Source organism: Salmo trutta, chromosome 15, assembly GCF_901001165.1.
Source record: "Salmo trutta chromosome 15, fSalTru1.1, whole genome shotgun sequence".
Classification (NCBI taxonomy): domain Eukaryota; kingdom Metazoa; phylum Chordata; class Actinopteri; order Salmoniformes; family Salmonidae; genus Salmo; species Salmo trutta.
The window spans coordinates 53,680,506-53,708,396 of record NC_042971.1 but is presented as its reverse complement, the minus strand read 5'-3'; the positions used below and the strand labels follow the sequence as shown (position 1 = coordinate 53,708,396).

General features: G+C 42.3%; 1 protein-coding gene across 3 annotated transcripts in view; it reads left to right on the top strand.

The window, feature by feature from the left end:
- Positions 1-19,643, top strand: part of LOC115149344 (mucin-2) — a 59,664-nt gene extending 40,021 nt beyond the window's left edge. For 2 of the 3 annotated variants that reach the window (XM_029692138.1, XM_029692139.1), the window contains exon 4: positions 18,778-19,643. In XM_029692138.1, coding sequence (XP_029547998.1) covers positions 18,778-18,979 — 202 coding nt within the window. In that variant the 3' untranslated portion in view covers positions 18,980-19,643. The remainder of the gene's footprint in view (positions 1-18,777) is intronic. The other variant, XM_029692140.1, reaches the window with a different exon arrangement.
- The last annotated feature ends 8,248 nt before the right edge of the window (positions 19,644-27,891 follow it).

The following is a 27,891-nucleotide window of genomic DNA, read 5'->3' as shown; positions in this document are numbered from 1 at the left end:
GAGAGTAGAGGATTGAGTCACTGGAGCAAGTGTGAACTCGCAATGATCCGTCTCATGGGTTTGAGATGAACGTCCCCTGACAGCGCCTACTAACTCATCATTCTCCTTCTCTCCACACACACACATCATGACTCAGCGCTTTCCCGCAACAGAACTCCACTGACACAACACTGGGTGACAGTACTGGACTCTCACACACTATACTGTCCTCTGACTGACTATGCATCAGAGGAGAGGAGAGGAAAGGAAAGGAGAGGAGAGGAAAGGAGAAGAGACCTGGGCGAGGCAGAGGAGTAGCGAGACTGCATGTTGGAAGAAGAAGAGGTGACTCTCCCTGCATCTCAATGTCTCTTTCACTCTCTCTCCTCTCTCTCGTCTCTCTCCCCTCTCTCTCCTCTCTCCTCTCTTTCACTTTTTCTGCTGCTTTTTCTATCTTTTTTCTGATCTCCTGACTGTGGTGTGCCACGTTGAAATATTAATCTGCTTTAAATATTCATCAATGTGTTAAAATATTTTTTTTAAGTGACAATAGAGTTAAAGGGACAAAACATCTCTCCTCACGACCCGTCTGGTCGGTGTCTGAAGGATCCGAGCCAGAGGGCTGGACTGGGCTGGACTGAGCTGTCCTTGCGACTAAGCATGCTACGCTCTCTGCATGTTAAAAAACCTTAGAGGGATGACAGGAATTGATAGACTTTAACGGAATTAAATGCATTTTTTTAAAAGGACATGACTCACTCAAACCATCAAGGTCCCAGTTCCTTGCCAGTTCCTGTGCTGTAAGTATTAGCAAAAGGGCACACTGCGCACTGTGCGGGGGTTAAAATATAAAAACGGGTACATTCCCTCCAAAAAGATCCAGTGTGTGAGTGTTTGAGTGTGTGTGTGTGCGTGTGTGTGTTTGAGACCAGTGCAAAGTGTAGAATCTAGTAGAAACAAAGCACAGCATCTCCTTCTGTCACTCAAGGGACATCAGCTGTGGTGAAAGAGCCCCCTTTCCAGTGGCAACCCCACCTGTTTAAAAAATAATAATAACAATACAAGTTGGCCTGTTTTGCATGTAATTCTGGCATTTATTTGTGTCACATATCAGTTTAGCAAACAATGTAATTATTTTTTTTTAAATCCTTGAGTTATTAAAGCAGCATAAAAACATGGTATTTTACTTTGAGTAAGGCAGCTCCATAACGCAGCTGTTTCAGAATAGCACAGTGCTTTCTGTGGTGGAGTGCCAGCCAGTGAAAGCACAGAGCGTACTCTGGTTATGCTGTGATTGGCTCAGGGTTCTGTCACTCATGGGGACACTACATCACCGCTGAATCTATGGGAGAACTAGGCAGTTCAAGTCCACCTGGGAAGTTAACGTAGATTTACAGTAGAAATGCCCATCCAAGAAGGCTCAAGGTCATTGGCCACAGATAAAATGATGTCAGTTCATGTTATATTTCCCGTAGCTTTGATTGGACTGATCATGTCAATATCATGCATCTCGGTGCTCTTGGACCATTTTACATAAACATTACAAAACAAGTCGGTTATTGCAAATTCAACAATGTGGTTTGGAAGGAAGCAGTGGCTTACTGTCTCAAAACATGAAAATTGTGCATCACAAGTAGACAACGCTGTTAAACTGGGATTACTGGGGAAATCAAACGTTGTGGCTCAGCTAGACGCCACATATAGACAAGCCGCGACCTTCACAACCAACAGACGGAGGAGAGTAGGTACAGTACGTGCTTGCCAGAATCATAGCGTGCATTAAATTGTGTGGATGAAAAAATAGGCATATAGGCTACATCAGTCTCAGCTTGCTCATGTCTTATTCGAAATGATGGCTTGCCTCTTATCCGCTCCTCCTCCCGTTATGCCATACAGCTCCATTGTTATATTTCTTATATGGCTATCACATTAGTATCTTATTCATCATTTAGGTCATGTTAGAATGATACATATCATTGTTTTGTTTACTTTGTGTATTATAATCAGCTCATGTGCTTTTCTACACGAGGAGGGATATTGTTGTTGGGTCTGTAACCATGTTCGCCAGTGACAGTCACTTCCCATTAAAAAAATGTAAATACAAAAACGCTCAGTAATAGACACATGTAATTCCAGTTGATATTGCAAGGGTTGTTTTGTTAGCTTAATGCGCTGTCTGTGCGTCGATATATTGTCTATTAAAGTGGATCCTCGTGATTGTATTTTCCTTGCTTTTTAGACCACAAGATAAAATATGTCAAATAGTAGGCTAACCTCTGAGTCCACGTCTCGCTCTCGCTCTCCCTCCATCTCTCTCTCTTTCTCTGTGTTGTGACTTAAAGAAGAGTAAAGTTCTGGCCTCAACATCTGGCTGAATTTATCTGAACATCTCTCTGAATTCCTGTCGCTGAACGAATAGGCCTACCTCATCGCAGTTTGTTTGCTTGCACTTATACTTAGAGCTGTTAATGATATAAGAATAAACATTGTGAATTTACTGAACATAAATGTAGTAATGTTTGTGTATGGTTCAAAAGTCAACTCATGTCGACATTCATTATTATTGAAGGAGAATGTGGTTCTTATCGAGTAACACAAATCCACAAGGAGCCAGTAAAAAACATGTTTATTTAAGCAAATTAGCCATATCCGCTATGGTTTTTAAAAAGCAAGTAAATGTGGTTGAATGAGCTGTTTCTCTGCTAGACGAGGCTCCGCCAGGTGTAGGGGTGGTAAGGATTCACTCCATGGTGCTGAAATGAAAGCTCCACTGTTGGCACAGCTTTATGTAGGCCTTAACAGTTTGTGGGCACCGTTTGTCACCATTATAGTGCAATTAATGTATTGTTTATGTTGTGTAGTGGCTTCGCTGGCATGCATCTAAAATAAAATGCTGAGTTTGCCCCATCAAGATTTACATGCTAAAATCACCACTGTAAGTTTCACTCCTCTTATGACATTCATAATGTGCTTCTGGCTGGCTGCAGAGCTCCAGAGACCCAGAATGCTCCTATCGTCCCGGGTTTTGGGTTCACGTCTGCTTTCATTGGCATCTCCCTCACTTCCTCAGTGCGGAGCCTGAGTCTGAGCCCGATCCGTAGCAGGGCTTGGCAACTACATGAAGACATTTTTCTGTGAAAAGGGATAGCCCATAGGATGTGACAGCTGGGTATTTTCGTGGATTGATCCTCAGAAATATGTTTTTTGACAGACATCAGGCATGACCGCCTCCTCTATTAGATTGGCTGTGTCACTTTCCCCTCCCATCTCTCTGCTCCGCAGAATACCAATACATTTCACACCTAAAGAGGGATGAGGGATGATGGGGGAAAGCTTGGTGCATACTCAGAGGGAGGGGAAGGGGAAAAGAGGAGAGGGGAAAGGAAAGGAGGAGAGGAGAGGGAAGAAGAGAAGAGGAGGAGAGAGGAAGGGAAGGGAGGAAGACTGAAGGGAGGCCACAGAAGGTGAGAGGAATAGGTACTGCGTGGGTGGGTTACTTACCGGTTTGTTTTCCACCTTGACAACTGAATGAATTAGAACAAAATATTTCCCTATGCCCTGACGAATCAAAACCTGCTTTACAATACAACAGCAGAACAGCCACTATATCCTTCGTCTTCTAGTCTCCTTTGTTATGCCTTACAAACACATACTGACTTCTGACCAAGATTAACTTTCTGTGTGACTACATCTCTGGAAGGAAGTCTTCTCACCCGGTGCAAACCCTAAAGTCATTCATTAAACATTGACGACAACGACAGTACCTGAAACGATCGTAAAAGGTAGCGGAAAGCCCTGGCAGAGTAGGAAATCACATTAGGCTCCTAAAAATGAGTATGTGTATGTGTGTGTGTCAGTGGAGACTCAGTGGAGGAAGGGGAGGACCATCCTCCTCAGTGAATTTCATACAAATAAAAATAGTAAAACATTAAAAAAAGTTATCCTTTTTAACTATACTAAATATATTCACATCACCAAATAATTGATTAAAAGACACTGTTTTGCAATGAAGGTCTACAGTAGCCTCAACAGTACTCTGTAGGGTAGCACAATGGTGTACCGGAGGACAGCTAGCTTCTGTCCTCCTCTGGGTACATTGACTTCAATGCAAAACCTAGTAGGCTCATGGTTCTCAGACTTACATAGTAATTAAAATGTAGTTGACTCAAAGAGAGAGAAAGACAATAGTTGAACAGTTTGGAACAAATTAATTTCTTTCAAAAATGGAGAAGCGAGAGAGAGAGACATTTCATAATTTAGTATTTTTTTCTCACTTTCACTTACTTACAGTAGCTATCAAATGCAGCTAGCTAGTTTTGCCAACTCAAACACCCGGCTCAAACAGAGGGATGCTATGTCAGCTTTCGGACTATGACTATCCAACACTGGAACTCTTCCTAGTCAAGGTAAGCTTTTGGTTTTACTAATTTATTGACACGGGGCCCACCGGTGTAACTGCTAAACTGCTTACTGACTGCTTACTGTACTGCATGATTGTAGTGGGTTTACTAACGTGTTAGTTCTATTAGTTATGTTGACTATGATGTTACTTTAGCTAATATGGTGACAATGATATAGGGGTTAGCGGTTATGTGGTTTGGCTTGGAAAGTTTTTTTTTTGCCTGGTCACAGACAGCTGATATTTTGTACATTGAAGTCCAGAATTGGAGGGAAAAGGTGAGCAAAGGAGAGTCCCATGTACTGTAGCTCCATTGGTAGAGCATGGTGCTTGCAGTGCCAGGGTTGTGGGTTTGATTCCCACAGGGGACCAGTACAAAGAAAATGTACTAAGTACTCTCTGGATAAGAGTGTCTGCTAAATGATTCAAATGTAGGAGAGAGTGGAAATGTGAGAAGGACTACAAAGTGGCTGCTATGAAAGTGAACTCTGTTTATGTGTATTCATTCTGTTGAAAAATGTTTTGCAAATGGAACAAAATGGGGATAAACATACTTGAATTTATCCAATAGAAACTCTTGTTTGCAACTGTTGGACTAATGATTACACCGTAGATCAGCTAGATGCAGGCAAGACTGTGCAAGGCGGTATTGAATGTGTCACTGTTTCTCCATATGTCAGTCTGCCACCTAAAATCTTTCTCTTGACCTGTGTGCACCTACGTTGTAAACTTTCATTAATTGGCTAGGTTGTAGCAATCTCATGTTGGGTATAGGGAAAATAACAGTATCATGTAGTAGCCTAAACCTATTGATGTTGCATCGAGCTGGGTGAATGGAATATGAACGACAATCATCCAATGTTCTGTAATAGAAATAAGGCCATGCTCATAAAAAAAAAGAATCGTCCTCCCTCATCTTAAATGGCACCGACCTCCAATGGTGTGTGTGTGTGTGTGTGTATGGTGGTTGTGTAAGAAAGAAAGAGAGAGGGGAAGAAATAAAATAACAGAAAGAGTAAAGCGCTAAACGATAGACTGGCCGTGTGCATTCTGCAGAACTAGATGAGTAGGCATCAGGTTTTTCTAAAGAGGGATTTGTCCGATTTTTTTTACGCCGACCTTTCGCTAATATACCCTGTCAGTGTATCTGAGTTAGCGGCCTGTGGATGAGGCGGACAATAGAGTAGATGGTTTGTGTGTACACACGTGTGCATGTGTGTTTGTAAAGGGCAGGGTCGGTAGTGCGCTGTGCTCCTGATGCAATCCATCTTTCCTTCGGAGGCAGCCAGGCCATGGAGCAACAGGCGGCTCACAGGGTAGAGGTGGAAGAAACCCTGTAGGTTCGATTCCCATTCGGATGAAATAGCACAGGGTTATGATGTTCAGCCAGCATGATCTGGCTCTTCTCTCAGCAAGATCCACATTATAATAGAGCTACACACACCTTCAAGTGAACATAATAGGATACAATAACGCACACTGTGATATAATGTAATGGCACATGTTGTTATTGCTGTAAACCAGGGATCCATAAATGACATTAATTTAATGGTGTACTCCATTGAGATGTAAAACATATTTGTTGTATAGTATGTGTGTATGTGACTGCAGGTGTTTATTTCTGAAACTGAAACTCTGGGTGTGTGTGTGTGTGTGTGTGTGTGTGTGTGTGTGTGTGTGTGTGTGTGTGTGTGTGTGTGTGTGTGTGTGTGTGTGTGTGTGTGTGTGTGTGCGAGAGAGAGAGAGATGGAAAGAAAGCGATAGAGAGCCCTTGTTTATGCTGTCTTTGGCAATAATCACAGCTACCGCTCATGCCAATATTGATGCCAGATGGTATTCATCCGTGTCATGCCATCATGTCTTTGAAACGGGAAGAGAGTGGCGTACATAACAAGAATAAACTGCCTAATGTGGCTGTGTCATATAAATACTAATCACACTCATATCACACCCACAGCTAAATTAGCCAAGCTAAACAGCTTACATTAGCACAATCCCCAATCTGCTGAAATAGGTCGTCTCTTAATGTAGGAGGATGCATCTGCTATTTGGATGCAATATGAGAAGGATCCCATAGACGTCAGTTCAATGTCTTGTTTTGATTAGAATATATGATATATGATATGTAAAAAAAACATGATTTTTTAAAAATGTCACCATGTCATTGTTTCCACGTCATTTCAACACAAAACATCTATTTGATGAAGTTCACTCACCATGGAAAACTGAATGGATTTGCAAAAAAGTAATCAACCAATGGGCTTTTTTTTTTTAAACTTATGACGTGGAAACAACATTGAATCAACCAGTAGGTAAAAAAAAACACACAAAATGCCCATTGGTTGATTACTTTTTTGCAAATCCAATCAGTTTTCCATGTTGAGTGAACTTCATCAAATAGATGTTTTGGGTTGAAATGACGTGGAAACAACATTGAATCAACCAGTGAGATGGTTCTATTTGTCCAATAATGTTAAACTAACAGATAGACTCAATATCATTTATTCTAATTTACAGAAATGTCTGTAAATGTTACAAAGTATTTTGGTGAATAATTCAATAACCAAAAAAGTTACAGACAAAGACTGTTCGTTTGCTTCAGGCGACTAAAAGTATTTTTATGGTGGTGGAAGTCTGGGAGAGCCTAAATATAATAAAGGAGAGGGAAAGGGATACCTAGTCAGTTGACCAACTGAATGCATTCAACTGAAATGTGTCTTCCGCATATAAAGCAACAACTCTGAAGTAAGAATAGGTATGATTGCTTTAGGTTAATTATAAAAGTGTAATTTCATATCACTGCACTGTTCCTTTTACTCCACCAGTAGTTCTCACCTAATGGACTGCAACAGTAGTTCTCACCTAATGGACTGCACCAGTAGTTCTCACCTAATGGACTGCACCAGTAGTTCTCACCTAATGGCCTGCACCAGTAGTTCTCACCTAATGGACTGCACCAGTAGTTCTCACCTAATGGGCTGCACCAGTAGTTCTCACCTAATGGACTGCACCAGTAGTTCTCACCTAATGGACTGCACCAGTAGTTCTCACCTAATGGACTGCACCAGTAGTTCTCACCTAATGGACTGCACCAGTAGTTCTCACCTAATGGACTGCACCAGTAGTTCTCACCTAATGGACTGCACCAGTAGTTCTCACCTAATGGACTGCACCAGTAGTTCTCACCTAATGGACTGCACCAGTAGTTCTCACCTAATGGACTGCACCAGTAGTTCTCAGCATTCATTCCTTCTTCCATCCCTTTTACAGAGCACCATTAAAAAAACGTTGTGGTCAGGTTGATGTGCCTGGCCGCTGCTGTCGGTGACAACCGTCCTCCATCAGTCGCCCGAGGATGTCAAGTTTTGTGGAGCATTAAGTGTGTTCCTGCCCATTCCCTATTTCCTGCCTCTCCGCACACCCCTCCCCTACCCTCCCCTTCCACCACTCTCTCGCTCCACTCCTCAACCATATTTTTGCCTCTCCCCTTGGGATCATCTTAACCTTCACAGTCCGAAAATGTAAAAAGGCTAAAAAACAAACGAAAAGAGTAAGCTCAACGTGGTCGCTATGAGTGTGTTCATGTGTGAGTGAATGGGAGAGACAGTTGGAGAGATGCTAAGTGATATTTACCTCTCTCTCTCTTCCCCATCCCTCCATTCCACCAGTAAGGCGACTGTCACACTTCTCCTCCTGAAATATCATCTGTATCCATCCATCCACCCATCCCTCCTTTCTTTCTTCCTTCCATCCATCCATCCATCCATCAGCCCCTTTCGTTCCAGCAGCTATCAGTCAATAGCTCAGCAGTGCAGCAGTTAGTCTCAGGACAAACAAAGGCAGTATCCAGCCATCCATCACCTCAACTCGCTTTTTAATCCACCACCACTGAGTAGCCAAACTACCTGTTTTAAAGAGCACGCACACATACAAGCATACACACAGGCATTTTTGCATCTATTTCTCTGTGTGTGTACTTTAGTATATTAGGATCCTATGATGCAGCTGGATTAAAGCTATATACTGAAAGTGCACCCCCTCTCTCTTAGTTCTACTACAAAATGTCAGTTTGAAAGGTCATATTTAAAGTCGAACTGACAGTGTTTTAGCAACATGAAATCTTATTAAAATCTGTTCATGTACACTCCCAGGAAGAATCGGACAATTTTTTTTTACATTTTCTGACAAGCAAGCACTTAGATATGGTCCTTTTCACATTTTCATAAATCCATAGAATGTTTGGGAATGACGTATAGTAAGGCATTTGTGAAAATTTTATAGCAATATAGAGTGGGAAAGTAGCCGTGTGTTTGAACAATTAATAGACACTGCAGTAAATAAAATTGAATAAAAACATCTGTCTTGTCCAGGACTGGAGTCTACGCAGACCGGTGCGCCATAGCCAATCAGAGCTACAGTAGGCCTATATGCATATTAGCCATTTGCCACTTGGGCCTGCCATTCACTTTGAACTGGACTATGTGTTTACAGGTAGTAGCAACAGCGCGACTTTAGAGCATTAAAACGCATTTGCCAAAAGCCACAAAATAAACCTGAATGGATTTCTGTAAATATGCAAATACCATGGGAGTTCTCTTACATTTGAGAACTTCACAGTCCTATTGATCAAACAACCATGAAAAGTTAGGCTATCTCTCCCTCATTTGCCTTAGCACATCAACAATAGCAAGATCAACTAACGCTAGCCAGAGCGTGATGAGCTTATCGAGTCCGATGAGAAGGATATACTGCTTTCACTGGAACCGGCCCAGATCCACGCCTTTTGCGTGGAGAAAAGACGCCAGAAAAGGGAACGCAGATCGGGGATCCTGCTGAGAAGCCAGAGGCGAGCAAGTAAACACCCAATGCCTTCCATTCTCCTTGGTAACGTGCAATCGTTAGAAAATAAAAAGTGATGACCTACTATTATCCTACCAAACGGGACATTAAAAACTGTAACATCTTATGTTTCATCGAGACATGGCTGAACGAAGAAACGGACAATATAGAGCTGGTGGGATTTTTCATGCACCGGCAGAACAGAGACGCTACCTCTGGTAAGACGAGGGGTGGGGGTGTGTGTCTTTTTGTCAATAACAACTGGTGCGCGATGTCTAATATTAAAGAAGTCTCGAGGTATTGCTCGCCTGACGTAGAGTACCTTCTGATAAGCTGTCGACCACACTATCTACGAAGAGAGTTCTCATCTGTATTATTCGTAGCCGTCTATTTACCACCACAAAGCAAAGCTGGCACTAAGACCACTCTCAACCAACTCTATAAGGCCATAAGCAAAGAAGAAAATGCTCACCCAGAAGTGGCGCTCCTAGGGGCCGGGGACTTTAATGCAGGCAAACTTAAATCAGTTTTCCCAAATTTTTACCAGCATGTCACATGGGCTACCAGGGGAATACAAATCCTAGACCACATTTACTCCACACACAGAGATGCATACAAAGCTCTCCCCTGCCCTCTATTTGGCAAATCTGACCACAGTTATATTCTCCTGATTCCTGCTTACAAGCAAAAGCTGAAGCAGGAAGTACCAGTGACTTGCTCAATACGGAAGTGGTCAGATGACGCGGATGCTACACTACAGGACTGTTTTGCTAGTACAGACTGAAATATGTTCCGGAATTCATCTAATTGCATTGAGGAATACACCACCTCAATCAACGGCTTCATCAATAAGTGCATCGATGACGTTGTCCCCACAGTGACTGTACATACAGTTGAAGTCGGAAGTTTACATACACTTAGGTTTGAGTCAAAATGCTTTTTGAAATTCTCGATAATCGTGGATTTATCGGTGGTGACAGTGTTTCCTAATCTCAGTGCAGTGGGCAGCTGGGAGGAGGTGCTCTTATTCTCCATGGACTTTACAGTGTCCAAAAACTTTTGGGAATTTGTGCTGCAGGATGCAAATTTCTGTTTGAAAAAGCTAGCCTTTGCTTTCCTAACTGACTATGTATATTGCTTCCTGACTTCCCTAAAAAGTTGCATATCGTGGGGACTATTCGATGCTAGTGCAGTACGCCACAGGATGTTTTTGTGCTGGTCAAGGGCAATCAAGTCTGGAGTGAACCAAGGGCTATATCTGTCCTTAGTTCAACATTTTTTGAACGGCATGCTTATTTAAGATGGTGAGGAAAGCACTTTTAAAGAACAACCAGGCATCCTCGACGGGATGAGGTCAACAGCCTTCCAGGATACCTGGGCCAGATCGATTAGAAAGGGCCGTGTTTTCAGGAGCGTTTGACAGTGATGATGCTGGTTGTTTGACCGCGGACCCATAACGGACGCAGGCAATGAGGCAGTGATCGCTGAGATCCTGGTTGAAAACAGCAGAGGTGTATTTAGAGGGCCCATTTAGAGGGCCCATGAAGGTGCCCATGTTTACGGATTTGGGGTTGTACCTGGTAGGTTCCTTGATAATTTGTGTGAGATTGAGGGCATCTAGCTTAGATTGCAGGACGGCCGGGGTGTTAAACATATCCCAATTTAGGTCACCTAGCAGTACGAACTCTGACGAAAGATGGGGGGCAATCAATTCACATATCGTGTCCAGGGCACAGCTAGGAGCTGGGGGGGGTCTATAACAAGCGACAACAGTGAGGGACTCATTTCTGGATCTCGAACTGTTTGGGCATAGACCTGGATAGTATGACAGAACTCTGCAGGCTATTGCTTTATTGCTTTATTTGAAAAAATATGGCCGTTATAATTCCCACTTATGTACATAGGATGCTGTATATATAATTTTAACATATTAAAACAAAAGAAAAGATCAATAATATTTGTCCAGCCTTTGCTGCTATGCTTGCAGATGTGCATAATATGCTGTGACCCTGATCTAAAAAGGGTTTAACAACTCCAAATAACAAAAACATAGCTATAGGACACACAAAAGCAGCGCAATTTAAATTGAATTCACAGATGCTGGCGCATCAGACTGTAATTTCATAAAGTAGATGATTCAACTGTTATTTATACTCGCTTGTGTATTCTATTCGGCCCGCGGACCTTGTGTTTGACACATGTGCGCTAGCCTATTGGGCACGTTATGACTGACTTGTGATCATTGTCCTTGCTAGTTTGTATTGGCATTCACAGCCTTAGTTACAGTGGTGTGTTTTTGTTCGAAATATTGAATCATTGAAACTGAAAGAGTGAATCCCGAATGTGAGGATGCAGCAAACAATGTACCAGGCCATCTCTGATTTATAACCTGATAGCAGTATTTTTTTGGGACTACCAAGAAATGTATTAGTGAATCATGCATTGAACTGCATCGATCTATTTTGCCAACAATGTCTTACTGTGTGTCATGTAATTTTGAGTCCAATAGAACATATTTTTAAAAGCTCTTATAAAGTTGGTTTTGAAGCATAAACTGGGAATTTTATATTATGATTGTCTGTTTGTTTCATACCTGAAAGTAGTTACAATTGTGTCAGCGACTGTTGTCCAGCAGCACTTGATAACATACTGTTGGAGAGTCTAAAGTAATAGGATAACAGCCTACAAAATGGCACCCCTCTGGATACGTAATAAAACATCTAAACAACGGTAGTTAGGTCTCTATGACACACATTCTTTATAGCTCACTACACAATCTGCCCGTCCTGATGGTGTACTCAAGTAAAAAGAGAGACTATTTTCAAAGAATGGTCAGAGTTTGGGAACTGAATGCCAATGAGGTACTTGGTGGAACAGAATGCAAATGTGTCCAAGTCTCTGAGTGAGTGAGTGAGTGAGTGAGTGAGTGAGTGAGTGAGTGAGTGAGTGAGTGAGTGTGAGTGTGACTTTAGCACAATGTTTAGTTTCCCACTAAAACAAAATGTTATTTTCTTTTAGCATGTTCAGTCCGGGTTCCTTGGAGAGAACTACAAAGATATCTTGCTGTTTTCTGCTGGTAAATGTGGAAGAAATTCTCCAAGTGTATAAGCACTTTCTGACACCTGCTGATGTAAAAAAAGGGCTTTATAAAATTTGATTGATTGAAATGTCCATCACCTACTGTTCTTTAAAACCTCTTACATCTACACGTTCCGCTAGCGGAACGTCTGCTCCAATATCCAATGATGGGCGGGGCGCGAAATTCAAACTCCTCTAAATCCGAAAACTTACACTTTTCAAACATATGACTATGTTACAGCTATTTAAAGACAAGACTCTCCTTTATCTAACCAAACTGTCCGATTTCAAAAAGGCTTTACAGCGAAAGCAAAACATTAGATTATGTCAGCAGAGTACCCAGCCAGGAATAATCACACAGCCATTTTTCAAGCTAGCATATCATGTCACATAAACCCAAACCATATCTAAATGCAGCACTAACCTTTGATGATCTTCATCAGATGACACACCTAGGACATTGTGTTATACAATACATGCATGTCTGTTCAATCAAGTTCATATTTATATCAAAAACCAGCTTTTTACATTAGCATGTGACGTTCAGAACTAGCATTCCCACCGAACACTTCCGGTGATTTTACTAAATTACTCACGATAAACGTTCACAAAAAGCATAACAATTATTTTAAGAATTATAGATACAGAACTCCTCTATGCACTCGATATGTCCGATTTTAAAATAGCTTTTCGGATGAAGCACATTTTGCAATAATGTAAGTACATAGCCCGGCGTTACAGGGCTAGCTATTTAGACACCCTGCAAGTTTAGCCTTCACCAAAATCACATTTCCTATAAGAAAAATGTTCTTACCTTGCTTGTTCTTCATCAGAATACACTGCCAGGACTTCTACTTCAATAACAAATGTAGGTTTGGTCCCAAATAATCCATCGTTATATCCAAACAGCGACGTTTTGTTCGTGCGTTCTAGACACTATCCCAACGCTAAATCTCGGCCACGAGCATGACGCAAAATATGACAAAAAATTTCTAAATATTCCATTACCGTACTTCGAAGCATGTCAACCGCTGTTTAAAACCAATATTTATGCAATTTATCTCGTAGAGAAGCGATAATATTCCGACCGGGAATCTGCCTGTCTGTAAACTGAGGAAAAAACCAAAAGCCGGGGGCGGGGCGTGTCACGCGCCTAAGGCTTAGTCCATTGACTGACCACTCAGCTTTTGCTCTCGTGTGCTTCAGCCAGGGCTTTGAATTACATCATTCCTGTTTTTCCCGGGCTGTGAGACTCCATTGTTGACGTGAGAAGTGTCACGTAAGAGCAGAGATCCTTTGTAAACGATAGAGATAATCAAGAAGGGCAAGAAATGTTCAGACAGGGTACTTCCTGAACAGAAGCATCTCAGGTTTTTGCCTGCCATAGGAGTTCTGTTATACTCACAGACACCATTCAAACAGTTTCAGAAACTTTGGAGTGTTTTCTCTCCAAAGCTAATAATTATATGCATATTCCAGTTTCTGGGCAGGACTAATAATCAGATTAAATCGGGTACGTTTTTTATCCAGCCGTGAAATTACTGCCCCCTAGATGTAAGAGGTTAACTGCTAGCTACTCCTAAATATGAATATAATATAAAAGTCATGGGTTGAGACATACTGAATCTCCCACCTGAATCAAACAACTCCTACATGATGCCCCCTGGAATATCACCAAGCACAGATGGTGAGCATAAAACTTTACTGCCTCTATAATTGTACAATCTAATCTCCAATACATAAAAAACAGGTAAACACTGAAATCATAAATGTAGTGATCTGTGTCACTACCTCACAGGAGAGGCATTTGAAAGTAAACATCATTTTTTTCAAAATGCGTTTTTGAGCAGAAATGTCTTCCTGAACATGTAAACTTTCATGTGCCTTCATAACAAATGTGTATGCCATCTGTAAATACAAATACAATTGTTAAATTATGAACCTAGTTGGTTTAGCCACAGAAAAAGACAGGAATGCTCCCGCTAGCCATGATTGTCTGAAATAATGGATGGGCTGGACATGCTGAGAGATGAGTTCGGATTGGTTTGCCATGTAGCACTATTCTGTCTATAATGAGCTGCTCAGTATGTGTAGGTAATCCTTTCTAACTCAGATTTTTTTTAAAGATGGCTCTCCACTTTCTGGAGGACTGAGTTTTGAAATCAGTGGAATGCCCGGTGAAAGCAGAGTATGATAGCTAAGAAGATGGAGAAAATTCAGGCGTTTGATTGCAAATGCAGAGGGAGTCGAAGGCTATTGTATAAAACACCTGTCTCCAGATTACATCTTCAAACTAAGGGCAACCATGGCATCCATGACAGAAAGGGAGAAGTGCTCATTGTGTATACGGGTAAGCGAGTCTACTTAGCTAGTTTCTAATTTTGTCAGAAGTCATTCTCATTGCAAGTTAAAGCAGCTAGCTAACATTACATGTATGATATGTGTAGTAAATTATTCGTAACTCAGAGCCATTTGCATTGCTGGTTATTGAACTTAGCTAGTTGGTGAGCGTTTAGCTACCTGTAGATTCATGCAGGGTAGTAACGTTATGAGTTGGGATTATGGTTAATTGTTTAGCTAACTAGCTACGTCTAAACAAGACTCCACTATGCAAGTAACTATTTCACTGTACCTTTTACACTTTCTATATCCTGTGCATGTGACAAATAAACTTAGATTTTATTTGATATAGTGTGTGTTTACCAGAGATGGTAATGTGAAGAACAACATGACCTGCACCAAAGTCAAATTAGGATTTAACATTAGGCCAACGAGAAAAGTTCAACAATTATCCAGTAGAATGCCCTGCTTTTAATTCATCACACTCACAACCGTAAGCAATTTTTTCTAATTATCTCGCCATTAACTTGCAAATAATGATCTTGTTGTGAGTTTACTTTCCTGTTATAATGAATGACAACTGTATACAGACATGTCGATAGACCTAATATAAACCAGCTTTTAGTCTTGAAATCTTTGGTTGTTTACACATGTGAATCCTTAAAGAGATGGTTGGGGCTAAGGCTTAATAGGTTGTGAACAATGCTGAATGGGTGTAGACAAAGAAGAGCTCTCCAGTAGGTGTACCAAAACATTCAAGAGCCTTTTTCTCAAAAGTGGGGTTACAAGTTTATACATTTTCAAAGCAGAATTACTTTCCCATTGTTCCTTACCTGTTAGTGTATGATATACAATCTTCTAGCTCTGAGTCTCTATTTTTATCCAATGTAAAAAACACAATTTCAAATTTTGCTACATAAAACCGAATTGAGCTGGTCGGTCACATTTTACTATCCAATCCACCGGAGCCCATTCCCTTTGGACAAAATGGTGTTTCATCCTGGATGATCAGACACTCATCTGAGTGAGTGAGTGTCACTCTACCCTTAATAGAATTGTTTCAGCCAATAGTTGGCTCTGTTCTTGTGTTTATTTTCTCTAATAATATTGCCGTAACACCTTGGGGTTAGGACGACTAGTGGGGTTGTGACCAGAACATTGCTGATTCAAGTCCCTGGTGCGGTACGCTGTTGTGGTGCCCTTGAACAAGGTCGCTACTGTTTCAGCATACTACCGGTACCCAGTTGTGGAAACAAACCAAAAAAAACTGTTTAAAAAGTAAAGTCTCAGAAGATAGAAACGTTTGCAGAGCAAGGTCAGGCCTCTCAGTAGAATGGGATGGCTTGCTGCTAAAACCTTTTCAGCATTGAGAGGAACATTCCCATTTATTTTATTGTTGACTTTGGATCTCTTTGATCCTCCTCTCCCTAGTCCCTATAGGCTGTAGCTGTGTTCAACTCAACCCCCCACCAATAGAATCAAGAAAAACTCAGAAAACTGTCCAATATTGCCTTACAGTATATGATAACATCTTACAGTATTTTCTCAAACTTCTTCACATAACCATGTCTTCAAATATTTTCAAAAATATCTAATTAAAGATCAGATTAAATGCATACACACCGCACAGTGTATAGATGCATATCAGCGATAAGATCCCATGTAAAGAATCCCATACCTATCACTTTCTCTCAGATCTCACTATCGGAATCTGTTTCTGTGTGTGTGTGTGCACATGCGCGCATGTGCATGCGTGTGTTGTGTTTGGTGCTTAGCTTCCTGCCACAGCACTGTACTGTAGTCACTACGTAGGCTCCTCGAAGTTAGCCGAGATAATTAAGGTTGAGGGAGGACAGCTCCCTCCAGTGCCCTAGACCCCTGATCACGCTGGGCCCACTGACTGGGGCTATTCATTTGCACAGAGGAACACAGCGCGAACACAGGATATCTCCCCGGGGGAGTGATGTTGGGATAGTGGTGGCGCGTACAGAGGTGTGAGGTGTGTGTGTGTGCGTGCGTGTGCGTGTGTGTTAGGATGGGGCAGAGGGAGTAGGCTACTCAGCTAGTGTTTGATGCTGTTTCTCCACTATTTATGCTTTGCTGCAGTTGGTCTGTGTTTTTGTTTGAAGCTTTAGCAGTCCGCCACACAGCAGACCTCTACGCGCTCTAGGTTCCAAGCTGCTATGAATAGGCTCTTTACATTCTAGAACGAAAAGAGGTTTCGTTTTGAAGTGGCTTTCCACCACCTTCTAGTCTACTGTCTGTAGTGTATAGTGGGGATGGATCCTCTTTGACATACCCTGTCTGTAATGTTCCCATTTAGTGTTTCTGCCTGCTGTTTGTCGACTACTCTACCTGCCTTCGTCTGTCTGAGTGCCTGAATTCCTGAATGTGTGTGTGGCAAATTCTGACAGCTAGTATGACTCGAGAGGAATATGAAGCTCCCGTTACGTATCATTGTTCTGCAGTTGTTGCTCTTCTGAAGCTCAGGGTCCTGCTGTTGTGTCAAGTCTCTCCCTCAGCATCTCTCTCTCTCTCCTCCCACTGAAAGAGGGACTCCTCGCTTCATCTAAGCATCTGCGCTGTGATGAGAAACTCCACCTAGCAAACTAGGACACTCACTGCGTAATCAGCAAGAATAGCAGGCAGCAAAGTCAAAAAAGAGAGAAGAAATCTGTTTGCAGTGGGAAGCACAATTTCGTATACTGAGCGTGCAACTGCTGACAAAAGTAGTTCAGCCAGTAAATATTGTCCATATAGGCTTTTCTTTATCTACGATGTGTTTATTTATTAATGCCTCACCCGAATATCTTAAAGACTGTGGAGGGGGTGCATCAGAGTTTAAAACTGACGCTACACCTACATACTGGGTCCTGAAGCTATAATGTCTCTTCTATTCTGACACTGTATCTTAGCTGCCTTTTCTTTTACTTATTTCTTCCCTTCCTTTTTCTACCCCTCTTTTGGTTTATTCGCACTACAGAGTCAAGCTGAACCAAGCCGAGCCAAGCTGTACTCTGCTGAACTGCTTGCTTATCCAACATAGTTGCTGGAACCAAGCACACTTAGAAAAAAGGGTTCCAAAAGGGTTCTTCAGCTGTCCCCATAGGATAACAGTTTTTGGTTCCAGATAAAAAAAAACATTTTGGTTCCAGGTAGAACCCTCTGTGGAAGGAAGAACCCTCTACATACAACCCAAAAGGGGTCTACCTGGAACCAAAAGGGTTTTTCAAAGGGTTCCTCTCTGTGGACAGCCGAAAAAACATTTTAGGTTCTAGATAGCACCTTTTTTCTAAGAGTGCAGGAAAGGACAATGGGCGCGTTGGTAAATTGCCTCCAGTGTCAGAGTGCGCTCTGGGACATTCATGAATTCAGAGTGTTGTCAGATTTTCAGTTTGTAAATTCAGAGCCATTCACTATCAGAGTGGTCGGAGCGCATACTGGATGCTCTGGCTGCTTGGGCTGAAGAGTAGGGTTGATCCGAGCGTTCTGATCTCACAACGACAGTCAAGCACCGAAGTTAACTGGCTAAAGTTGGCTAGCTTGCTAGCTACTTTCAGACATAAATTAGAGAACACTTCACTCTGGCCATTTTACTTTCCCTAGCAGACCTGGTTATAGGGCTACACTCTTGGAAAAAAGGTGGTATCTAGAACCTTAAAGGGTTCTTCGGCTGTCCCCATAGGAGAACCATTTGAAGAACCCTTTTTGGTACCAGGTAGAAACCTTTTGTTCCATACAGAACCCATTCCACAGAGGGTTTTACATGAAACCAAAAATGTTCTATCTGGAACGAAAAAGGATTCTCCTATGGGGAGCCTAAGAACCCTTTTTTCTAAGAGTATACTGTATAAGGGTTAGTGATTGTAACTGTGTTAATGGCAACAATTGAATTGTGTTTTTTTATGTTTACTGAAACCTGTCTTAACAACCGGTTGTAGGTTGTTCGTAAATGCATCAATTATTCTGCACTCTGAGACTATCAAACCAGAGTGCACTTATATCACAGTAGATTGCCAGAGTGAATTTATGAATGCACCCAATGTGTAAAGAAAATATCCAAGCCAGCAGTTTTCAGGTTGACATGATCATGTGAGATGGGTATTTGTGACATAAACCTTCCTTCTCTCCCTCCTTTGCAGTGTGGAGCATGACTTCCGACTGCAGGAGGGGGCAGTGACCCGCACGTGGAGGGTAGAGGACCCTCCAGAGGGCTCCCCCCTGCCCGCTGTGATCCCTCAGCCCACCACGCCACACCGCCAGGAAACACCCCTGCCGGTGACACCGGCACGCCCCCCTCACAGCGGCAAGAAAAGCAGGAAGAAGTGCTTCTGGTTCTTGTGAACTATAAACTTTGGAGGGAGGGTGGGACAGGGAAGGACACAATGAATAAGGCCACTCCTTCTTAAGATTGTGAAGGACGGCGATGTATACAGTACTTTACATGCTTCCTCTATAGACTGTGAGGCTCTGAATGGTAGTGTGTGAAGTGATGTGGATGGAGAGAGAGAAAGAAAATGGAAGCTCAAAACAAGTGTGAGAAGAAGCAGTAAAACGAGTTTAAAAGAGATATAAAAGAGGTATAAAATAGATATAAAAGAGGAATAAAATATAAATAAAAGAGGTATAAAGAGAAATCAAATATAAATAACAGAGGTATAAAAGAAACATAAAAGTAGTTAAAGGACCTGGAAGAACCATAGTGTGTAGATGAATGGAATCTGATCCTGGTGTTGGAACTGTATAGAGTGAAGAATGGAACGAACATGCTTGTGTTGTAGTTGCACCTAAATAAATGCCTCTTCAGCACCTGAGATCAGTTTTTAGTGCAGGGAGGGAGGTACTGTAAAATGTTCTAAAATGTACTAAGCTTTGAACAGGCCTACCTGGTAGGGGCAATTATAGAAGTGAAAGTGTAGAAGATGAAAATAAAGGGTAAGGATAAAATGAAGGATAAGGATGTGAGGAGGTATAAAAGGCTAGGGCATGGTGGGATTAAATAAGAGCAGAAAAGAATGAGTGTACAGAGAGAAGAGTGGAATGATCCATCGGCATCACTAATGGACAAATGATGGTTAGAACACCAGCTTTTATATCCTGAGATGTTTCAACAAATCAATTATTATGATGTCCCTTATTTAAAACTTTTAATAGAATTGATCATACAAAAACTACACACATACATACAACAACACAGGCTGAGAAATGCACCAGGAGAAAAAATGAGGGGGAAAAAAACATATTAAAGTGTACATAAAACACAGAGTTCTACTGGTTGAATTGCTATATTTCAGATACGGATTACTGCTCTATAAAGTATTTTACAACAACTTGTTTGGGTATATTGTCGTTAATGCTCTCATTGATTTTAACAAGATTAAGTCTTGAGATGAGTCACAAGTTGGTATAACTTGTTAGCAGTGCTTTTTGTCGTCGGGTAGCTACAGAACACCTGTTGCCTGGCCTAAACACAATTAACGTTGTTACCTCGTACCCCTGCACATCGACTTGGTACTGGTACCCATTGTATATAGTCAAGTTATTGCTGCTCATTTGGTATTTAATCCTCATTATATAATTTTTCTATTATTTCTAATTGTTTCTCTCTGCATTGTTGGAAAGGCCCCTTAAGTAAACGAAGCATTTGACATATACAATTTTATTTGAGCTCCACTGTTATAGCATCCCACTCTCTAGCTCTCTGTCAGTTCCCACCGTTCGGAGTTAGCTAGCTGAACTTTTGATTGTCTTAGCTGGCTAGTGGGCTAACGGCATCACAGGTGTTTTAGCTAGCAACCTTTGGGCTAAACCCCCATTCGGTTTGTTTGGCTAACACGAGCGGTGCTGTTTCTTCAATGGTGTGGAAACGACCATAGCTAAATCATCTTACCACACCATTGAAACACCATCCCTTTTACATTCCCCTGTAAAAGATAACCTAGCCATGCATTTCTACCTCAAGATACTCGAGTCAGAAATTGTTATTTCACGCGACGGCTCAGCTAACTTTCTATCATCAGTTAGCCAGCTAATTACACTGAACAAAAATATAAACGCAACTTGCAACAATTTCTACGATTTTACTGAGTTACAGTTCATATAAGGAAATCAGTCAATTGAAATTCATTAGGCCCTAATCTATGGTTTTCACATGACTGGGAATACAGATATGCATTTGTTGGTCACAGATACCTTCAAAAAAGGTAGGGGCGTGGATCAGAAAACCAGTCAGTATATGGTTTGACACCATTTGCCTCATGCAGCGCGACACATAGAGTTTATCAGGCTGTTGATTGTTGCCTGTGAAATGCTGTCCCACTCCTCTTCAATGACTGTGCGAAGTTGTTGGATATTGGCGGGAACTGGAACACGCCGTCAAACACATCGATCCAGAGAATCCCAATCATGCTCAATGGGTGACATGTCTGTTGAGTATGCAGGTCATGGAAGAACTGGGACATTTTTGCTTCCAGGAATTGTGTACAGATCCTTGCGACATGAGCATATGCATTATCATGCTGAAACATGAGGTAATGGAGGTGGATGAACGGCACGACAATGGGCCTCGGGATCTCGCCATGGTATCGCTGTGCATTCAAATTGCCATCAATAAAATGCAATTGTGTTCGTTGTCAGTAGCTTATCTATTCCCATACCATAACCCCACCGCCACCATGGGGCACTCTATTCACAACGTTGACATCAGTAAACCACTCGCCCACACGACACCATATGCGTTGTCTGTCATCTGCCATCTGCCAGTACAGTTGAAACTGGGATTCATCCATGAATAGCACATTTGTCCAGCGTGCCAGTGGACATCAAAGGTGAGCATTTGCCCACTGAAGTTGGTTACGACGCCAAACTGCAGTCAGGTCAAGACCCTGGTGAGGACCACAAGCATGCAGATGAGCTTCCCTGAGACGGTTTCTGACAGTTTGTGTAGAAATTCCTCGGCTGTGCAAACCCTCAGTTTCATCAGCTGTCTGGGTGGCTCATCTCAAACCATCCAGTTTGTGAAGAAGCCGGATGTGGAGGTCCTGGGCTGGCTTGGTTAAACGTGGTCTGCGGATGGTCTGCAAAATTCTCTAAAATGACGTTGGAGGCAGCTTATGGTAGAGAAATTAACATTATATTCTCTGGCAACAGCTTTGGTGGACATCCTCAAGTCAGCATGCCAATTGCACGTTCCCTAAAAACTTGAGACATCTGTGATATTGTGTTGTGTGACAAAACTGCACATTTTAGATTGGCCTTTTATTGTCCCCAGCACAAGTTGCACCTGTGTAATGATCAAGCTGTTAAACAAGTTCTTGATATGCCACACCTGCCACCTGGATGGATTATCATGGCAAAGGAGAAATCCTTAACAGGGATGTAAACAAATTTGTGCTCCACATTTTTGAGAAATAAGCTTTTTGTTCGTATGGAACATTTCAGGGATCTTTTATTTCAGCTCATGAAACATGGGACCAACACTTTACATGTTGCGTTTATATTTTTGTTTAGTGTAAATATCCCTTTTAGCTATACTTTCACTACACCGAAGGCATAAAGACTGCATTTATTTCCCAGCAGCCTGGTAAATAAAGATTTCTTAATCTGCTTACCTGGCTCGTGTTGTAGTACAGTAGCAGCACGTGGAGTAGCTAGCCCCCCGATCATTCCATTTGTGTTCGTCTGGTCAAAACGAGATGTTGACAGGCTTACCGGGCGAAGTCGCCAGGGAAGGGGTAGAAAAAGCAGTGCAAGCCTAGCAAAGCTCGTCCCGGCAATTGTTGGCATTACATGTCCCTAATGGATTCCCTTCCGCTCTGTACTACTTTCCTCTGCGCTGACTATGCTATGGAGGCTCTCGTCGACCCTGCTAGTTGTGTGCATTGTGCTCAGTGGGCTCCGGTGTCCTTAGACATAGTGCGAAGTACATGGAAAGTATTGCCCAGGCCTCATCCTTGCTCAAGGATGACTCCGTTGACAATGAAGTCCAATAGGAGGGGGAACCTACTCCGGCTTGCGCTTTAGGCTGATTCGGAGGACCCCCATCTTTCCCAGAGGGCAGACCTTAATTACTACAAATTCGGAAGTGAGGACGATGGCATGTCTCTTGCAATCTCTGACCAAGAAATGGATTACGCAGCTGAAGAAGAATTTCTCTCCTCTGCTCAGTTTGTGCTACCCAGCCAGACTGAAGAGGTAGGGCAGGAGTTAATAACTGACCTCCACTCCTTCGAGGCAATCAAGACTAGGATGGATGGAATCTCCTCTCAGAGTAATTCTACATCTGTCCTACTGTGTGCACCAGCCTTCTCAGACTATCTGACGTTGTTGGAGTCTTTCTGGGCAGAGCCACTCAAGTCACCTTCTCCTGTGACTGGCTACCCCCATGGGCTACACCCATAGAGTTGTCGGGATGCCTCAAGGGGGTCCCAAAAAACTTGCATAAACACAATGAATTTAATGTAGGCCTACCTGTTAGGGTAACTTGGGGTAAACCGCCATGGGAAACACTGTATTCCACCCTCATCCCGAGCTGATGGATCTCTGGGACTTATACGTGAGAGGTCCAACTTAGACTCGGTGGGCTTGCCTCCGAACGTGGTTGCCACAGACTGGATCTTAGCCCTGTTGCTCGCCTTCTCCACGGCCAAGGGAATTGCGACCTTCATGCGCTCTCGGTTCATCCTTCATGCAGTCAATTTGCCTCTGAATACTCCAAGGTAACGATACGTCCTAAGGTCATTCCCATGACTTATAGTAATAGTCAAGCCACTGACCTCTTTCCCTTCCACCTTCTGCTGCTCTCTTCTCCAGAGCAGTGACGCCTTAACACGTGCAGCGGCGCCTTAACACCCTGCACATCTACATGGACAGGACTAGGCCATTCCGGAGTTGTGATCAACGCCTCTCCCACTGGGTAGTGGAGGCTATCACCAAGGCATACAGTTGTCTGGGATTACAGTCTTTCCTGGATGTCCAGGCACATTCCACTAGAGGTATTGCCACGTCATGGGCACTGTTCAGTGGCATCTCGTCTCTGAGATTTGTGCAGCGGCTCGTTGGGGTTCCCCTCACACTGTGCCCTCCCTGGCACACACAGTCCTCGGCGCTGGAGCTGATTAGCATGGATGAGGTACATTACCATGTACAACAACAGGCTTCTCAGGAAACGGGCTATTGGCAATCGGGGCATTTTGCAAGTGTCCCATAGTGAGATGTAAAACCAAGACGACTGAAAAAGAAATTTGAGTTACAGTATGTAACCCCGGTTCTCTGAAGGAGACATCTCACCAGATTTCCTTTCTTGCAAGACTCGTGTAAGAGGTAGTTCCCTTTCAGTCAGTCAACTTCAGTACAACATACTATGGGGAGTCGCACTCTAGCGACTTCGGTTGAAGGATCTACAATCACGCCTGAGAAGTCCACTGAAATCCGCTCCTCGCTGGAAGCCCCGCCTTCCACAGTTTATGTGAGGCTCGGATTCATTCCTTGAATTATTCCGCTTTTCACCTCGTGTGAACAGGAATGATTCACTCGACTAAAACAAACAATTGGAACACGAGACTGTACGTTGTGCCAACAAAACTGTCCCTTAGTGATAGAGCGTGGTCACCCCCTGGATGTTGTGTACTGAAGTTTGTATGGTTCTCATAAGTTTCCTAATCATGAACAATTATTTATTCTTCTAAATACTTGGCCTGGCTATAGCAATAAGTAAAATGGCTAACGCGACCGAAACGACAAAGGCTAACAAGCTGGGTTCGGGTTTGTGACCATGCCCCAATAAATTAAAAGATACTCACGTTTGTAGTCTTGTATGTCACGGCTCAGTGCATGCTTAGGCTGCCCCAGCTCTAATCATTTGTGTGCTAGACTAGGGGACGGCTGGCACTGTTCCTCTACTAGTCTGCTGCGCAGGTTCTCTTGACAATCGTGTAGCATTCTTTAGGAGGCTTGGCGCTCTTTTAAAGATGTAAATCTTTACACTTCACGAGAAAACAGGAACAGACAAACTGGCACACAAGTGGTTGCTGACCCTCCTTTACACGTTTCCGCCAGTGGTTTATATTCAGCCTACGTTGAAGTGGGTGCCTTACCATTGATTCTTGTGGCTCCCCGTTGGCCAAGGCAGCCTTGGTTCACAGAGATCATTCTCCTTCAGGGAACAGTAGTTAGAATGAGGTCAACCGTGAAACGCCTGTTGACCTAAATGCAGGACCCAAAACATTTATGCATCTAATGTGATTACGCAACCCAACACAAGGAGATGCAGAAGCAGTGCATCATGGTGCCCCAGATGGCTGTGCAGACAGCTCACTTCTCCTGGACGCTGCAGGGCCTATCTCACAAAAAGAAGCCTCATCTGCTTTAAGACTGCAAACAACAAAAACCACGCCAGAATCCTTGTTAGTGATGGTCTCTCTCGTCGTGAGACATACTTGTGTCAACAATGTACACAAATATTTGATAACAACAGTGTCACTTTGTTTTGTTCTAAATTCTATGCAATTGATTCAAATGATTCTAACCAGCCCTATTTGTAACAGAAATGTAGATGCCAGTTTTCCAATAGAGACTAGACAGTGTTCTCTGAAGGAAGGAGAATGGAGTATTTTGTATGTGAACAGATGTAGTGTGGCAGATATAGCAGAGAGGGAATTGATATTTCAAGGCTTCACAGACACAACCCAACAGCCTAACTGTTTCAGGGTGCAACGCTCTGAACACGTTTCAAGCAACATGCCCCTGTTTGTCGATAGATAGGACACTTGGCTGAACATTTGGAGAGAGAGAACTGGCATGTTTTGAGCACTCAGATATGGATCCTCACACAGTCAGTCTCTCTCTCTCACTCTCACACACTCAGTCACTCACTCGCACATACACTACCGTTCAAAAGTTTGGGGTTACTTAGAAATGTCCTTGTTTTTGAAAGGACAAATACATTACAGTGTCTAGTTTGAGAAACAGACGCCTCACAAGTCTTCAACTGGCAGCTTCATTAAATAGTACCCGCAAAACATTTGTCTCAACGTCAACAGTGAAGAGGCGACTCCTGAATGCTGGCCTTCTAGGCAGAGTTACTCTGTCCAGTGTCTGTGTTCTTTTGCCAATCTTAATCATTCATTTTTATTGGCCAGTCTGAGATATGGCTTTTTTTCCCCAGAGTCGTCTCTCCCAGAGTCGCCTCTTCACTTTTGACGTTGAGACTGGTGTTTTGCGGGTACTATTTAATGAAGCTGCCAATTGAGGACTTGTGAGGCATCTGTTTCTCAAACTAGACACTCTAATGTACTTGTCCTCTTGCTCAGTTGTGCACCGGGGGCCTCCCACTCATCTTCCTGTTCTGGTTAAAGCCAGTTTGCGCTGTTCTGTGAAGGGAGTAGTACACAGCGTTGTACAAGATCTTCATTTTCTTGGCAATTTCTTGCATGGAATAGCCTTCATTTCTCAGAACAAGAATAGACTGACGAGTTTCAGAAGAAAGTCTTTGTTTCTGGCCATTTTGAGCCTGTAATCAAACCCACAAATGCTGATGTTCCAGATACTCAACTGGTCTAAAGAAGGCCAGTTTTATTTCTTCTTTAATCAGGACAACAGTTTGCAGCTGTGCTAACATAATTGCAAAAGGTTTTTCTTTAAAACCTGTTAAGGATAGGGGGCAGTATTTTCACGTTCAGATGAAAAACCTGCCCAAATTAAACTGCCTGCTTCTCACTCAGAAAGTAGGATATGCATATTATTAGTAGATTTGGATAGAAAACACTCTGAAGTTTCTAAAACTGTTTGAATGATGTCTGTGAGTATAACAGAACTCATAAGGCAGGCAAAAACCTGAGAAGAATCCAAACAGGAAGTGGGAAATCTGAGAATTGTAGTTTTTCTTTTGAATCCTTATCGAAACTACAGTGTCTGTGGGGTCACGTTGCACTTCCTAAGGCTTCCATTGGCTGTCAACAGCCTTTAGAAACTTTTTTCATCCGTCACCTTTTACTGGGCAGAGAATAGGAGCTCAGTCAATCAGTGGACTGCCTGAGGACAAAGGACTTGGTTATGCGCGAGCACACCGTTCCTTCTTTTTCTTCTGGAATGAATACGCTATTGTCCGGTTGGAATATTATCAACGTTTCATGTTAAAAAATACCCTAAGGATTGATTGTAAACAACGTTTGACATGTTTCTACGAACGGTAATGGAACATTTTGACTTTTCATGTCTGGATTTACGCTCGCGAATTATGCCTTTGTATAGTGATCTGAACGCGCGAACAAAAGGAGGTATTTGGACATAAATATGGAGTATTTCGAACAAAACGAACATTTCTTGTGGAAGTAGGAGTCCTGGGAGTGCATTCTGACGAAGATCAGCAAAGGTAAGTGAATATTTATAATACTAATTCTGAGTTTAGTTGACTCCAGAACTTTGCTGGTATCTGTATAGCTTGCTTTGATGGTTGAACTCTGTACTCAGAATATCGAAAAATGTGCTTTCGCCGTAAAGCTATTTTGAAATCTAACACAGCGGTTGCATTAAGGAGAAGTGTATCTATAATTCTTTCAATAACGGTTGTAAAGTTTATCAACGTTTATGATGAGTATTTTTGTAAATTGATGTGCTCATTCACCGGAAGTTTTGGGTGGCAATACATTTTCTGAACATCACGCGCCAATGTAAAATGGGGTTTTTGGATATAAATATGAACTTTATCTAACAAAACATACATGTATTGTCTAACATTGAGTCCTGGGAGTGTCATCTGGTGAAGATCGTCAAAGGTTAGTAATTCATTTTAGCTGTATTTCTGGTTTTTGTGACGCCTCTCCTTACTTGGAAAATGGCTGTTTGGCTTTTCTTGTTTTGGTGATGTGCTAACATAATCTAATGTTTTGTTTTCGCCGTAAAGCCTTTTTGAAATCGGACATTGTGGTTAGATTAACGAGAATCTTATCTTTAAAATAATGTATAATACTTGTATGTGTGAGAAATTTGAATTATGAGATTTTAGTTTTTTTTTATTTGGCGCTGTGCTATTTCACTGCCTGTTGTCAAATCGATCCCGCTAACGGGATTCACGTGTTAAGGGGACACTAAGAGGATAATCCATAAAAAATCTGCTGTTTCCAGCTACGATAGTCATTTACAACATTAATAATGTCTACACTGATCAATTTGACATTATTTTAATGGACAAAAAAATTGTTTTTCTTTCAAAAACAAGGACATTTCTAAGTGACCCCAAACTTCTAAATGGTAGTGTA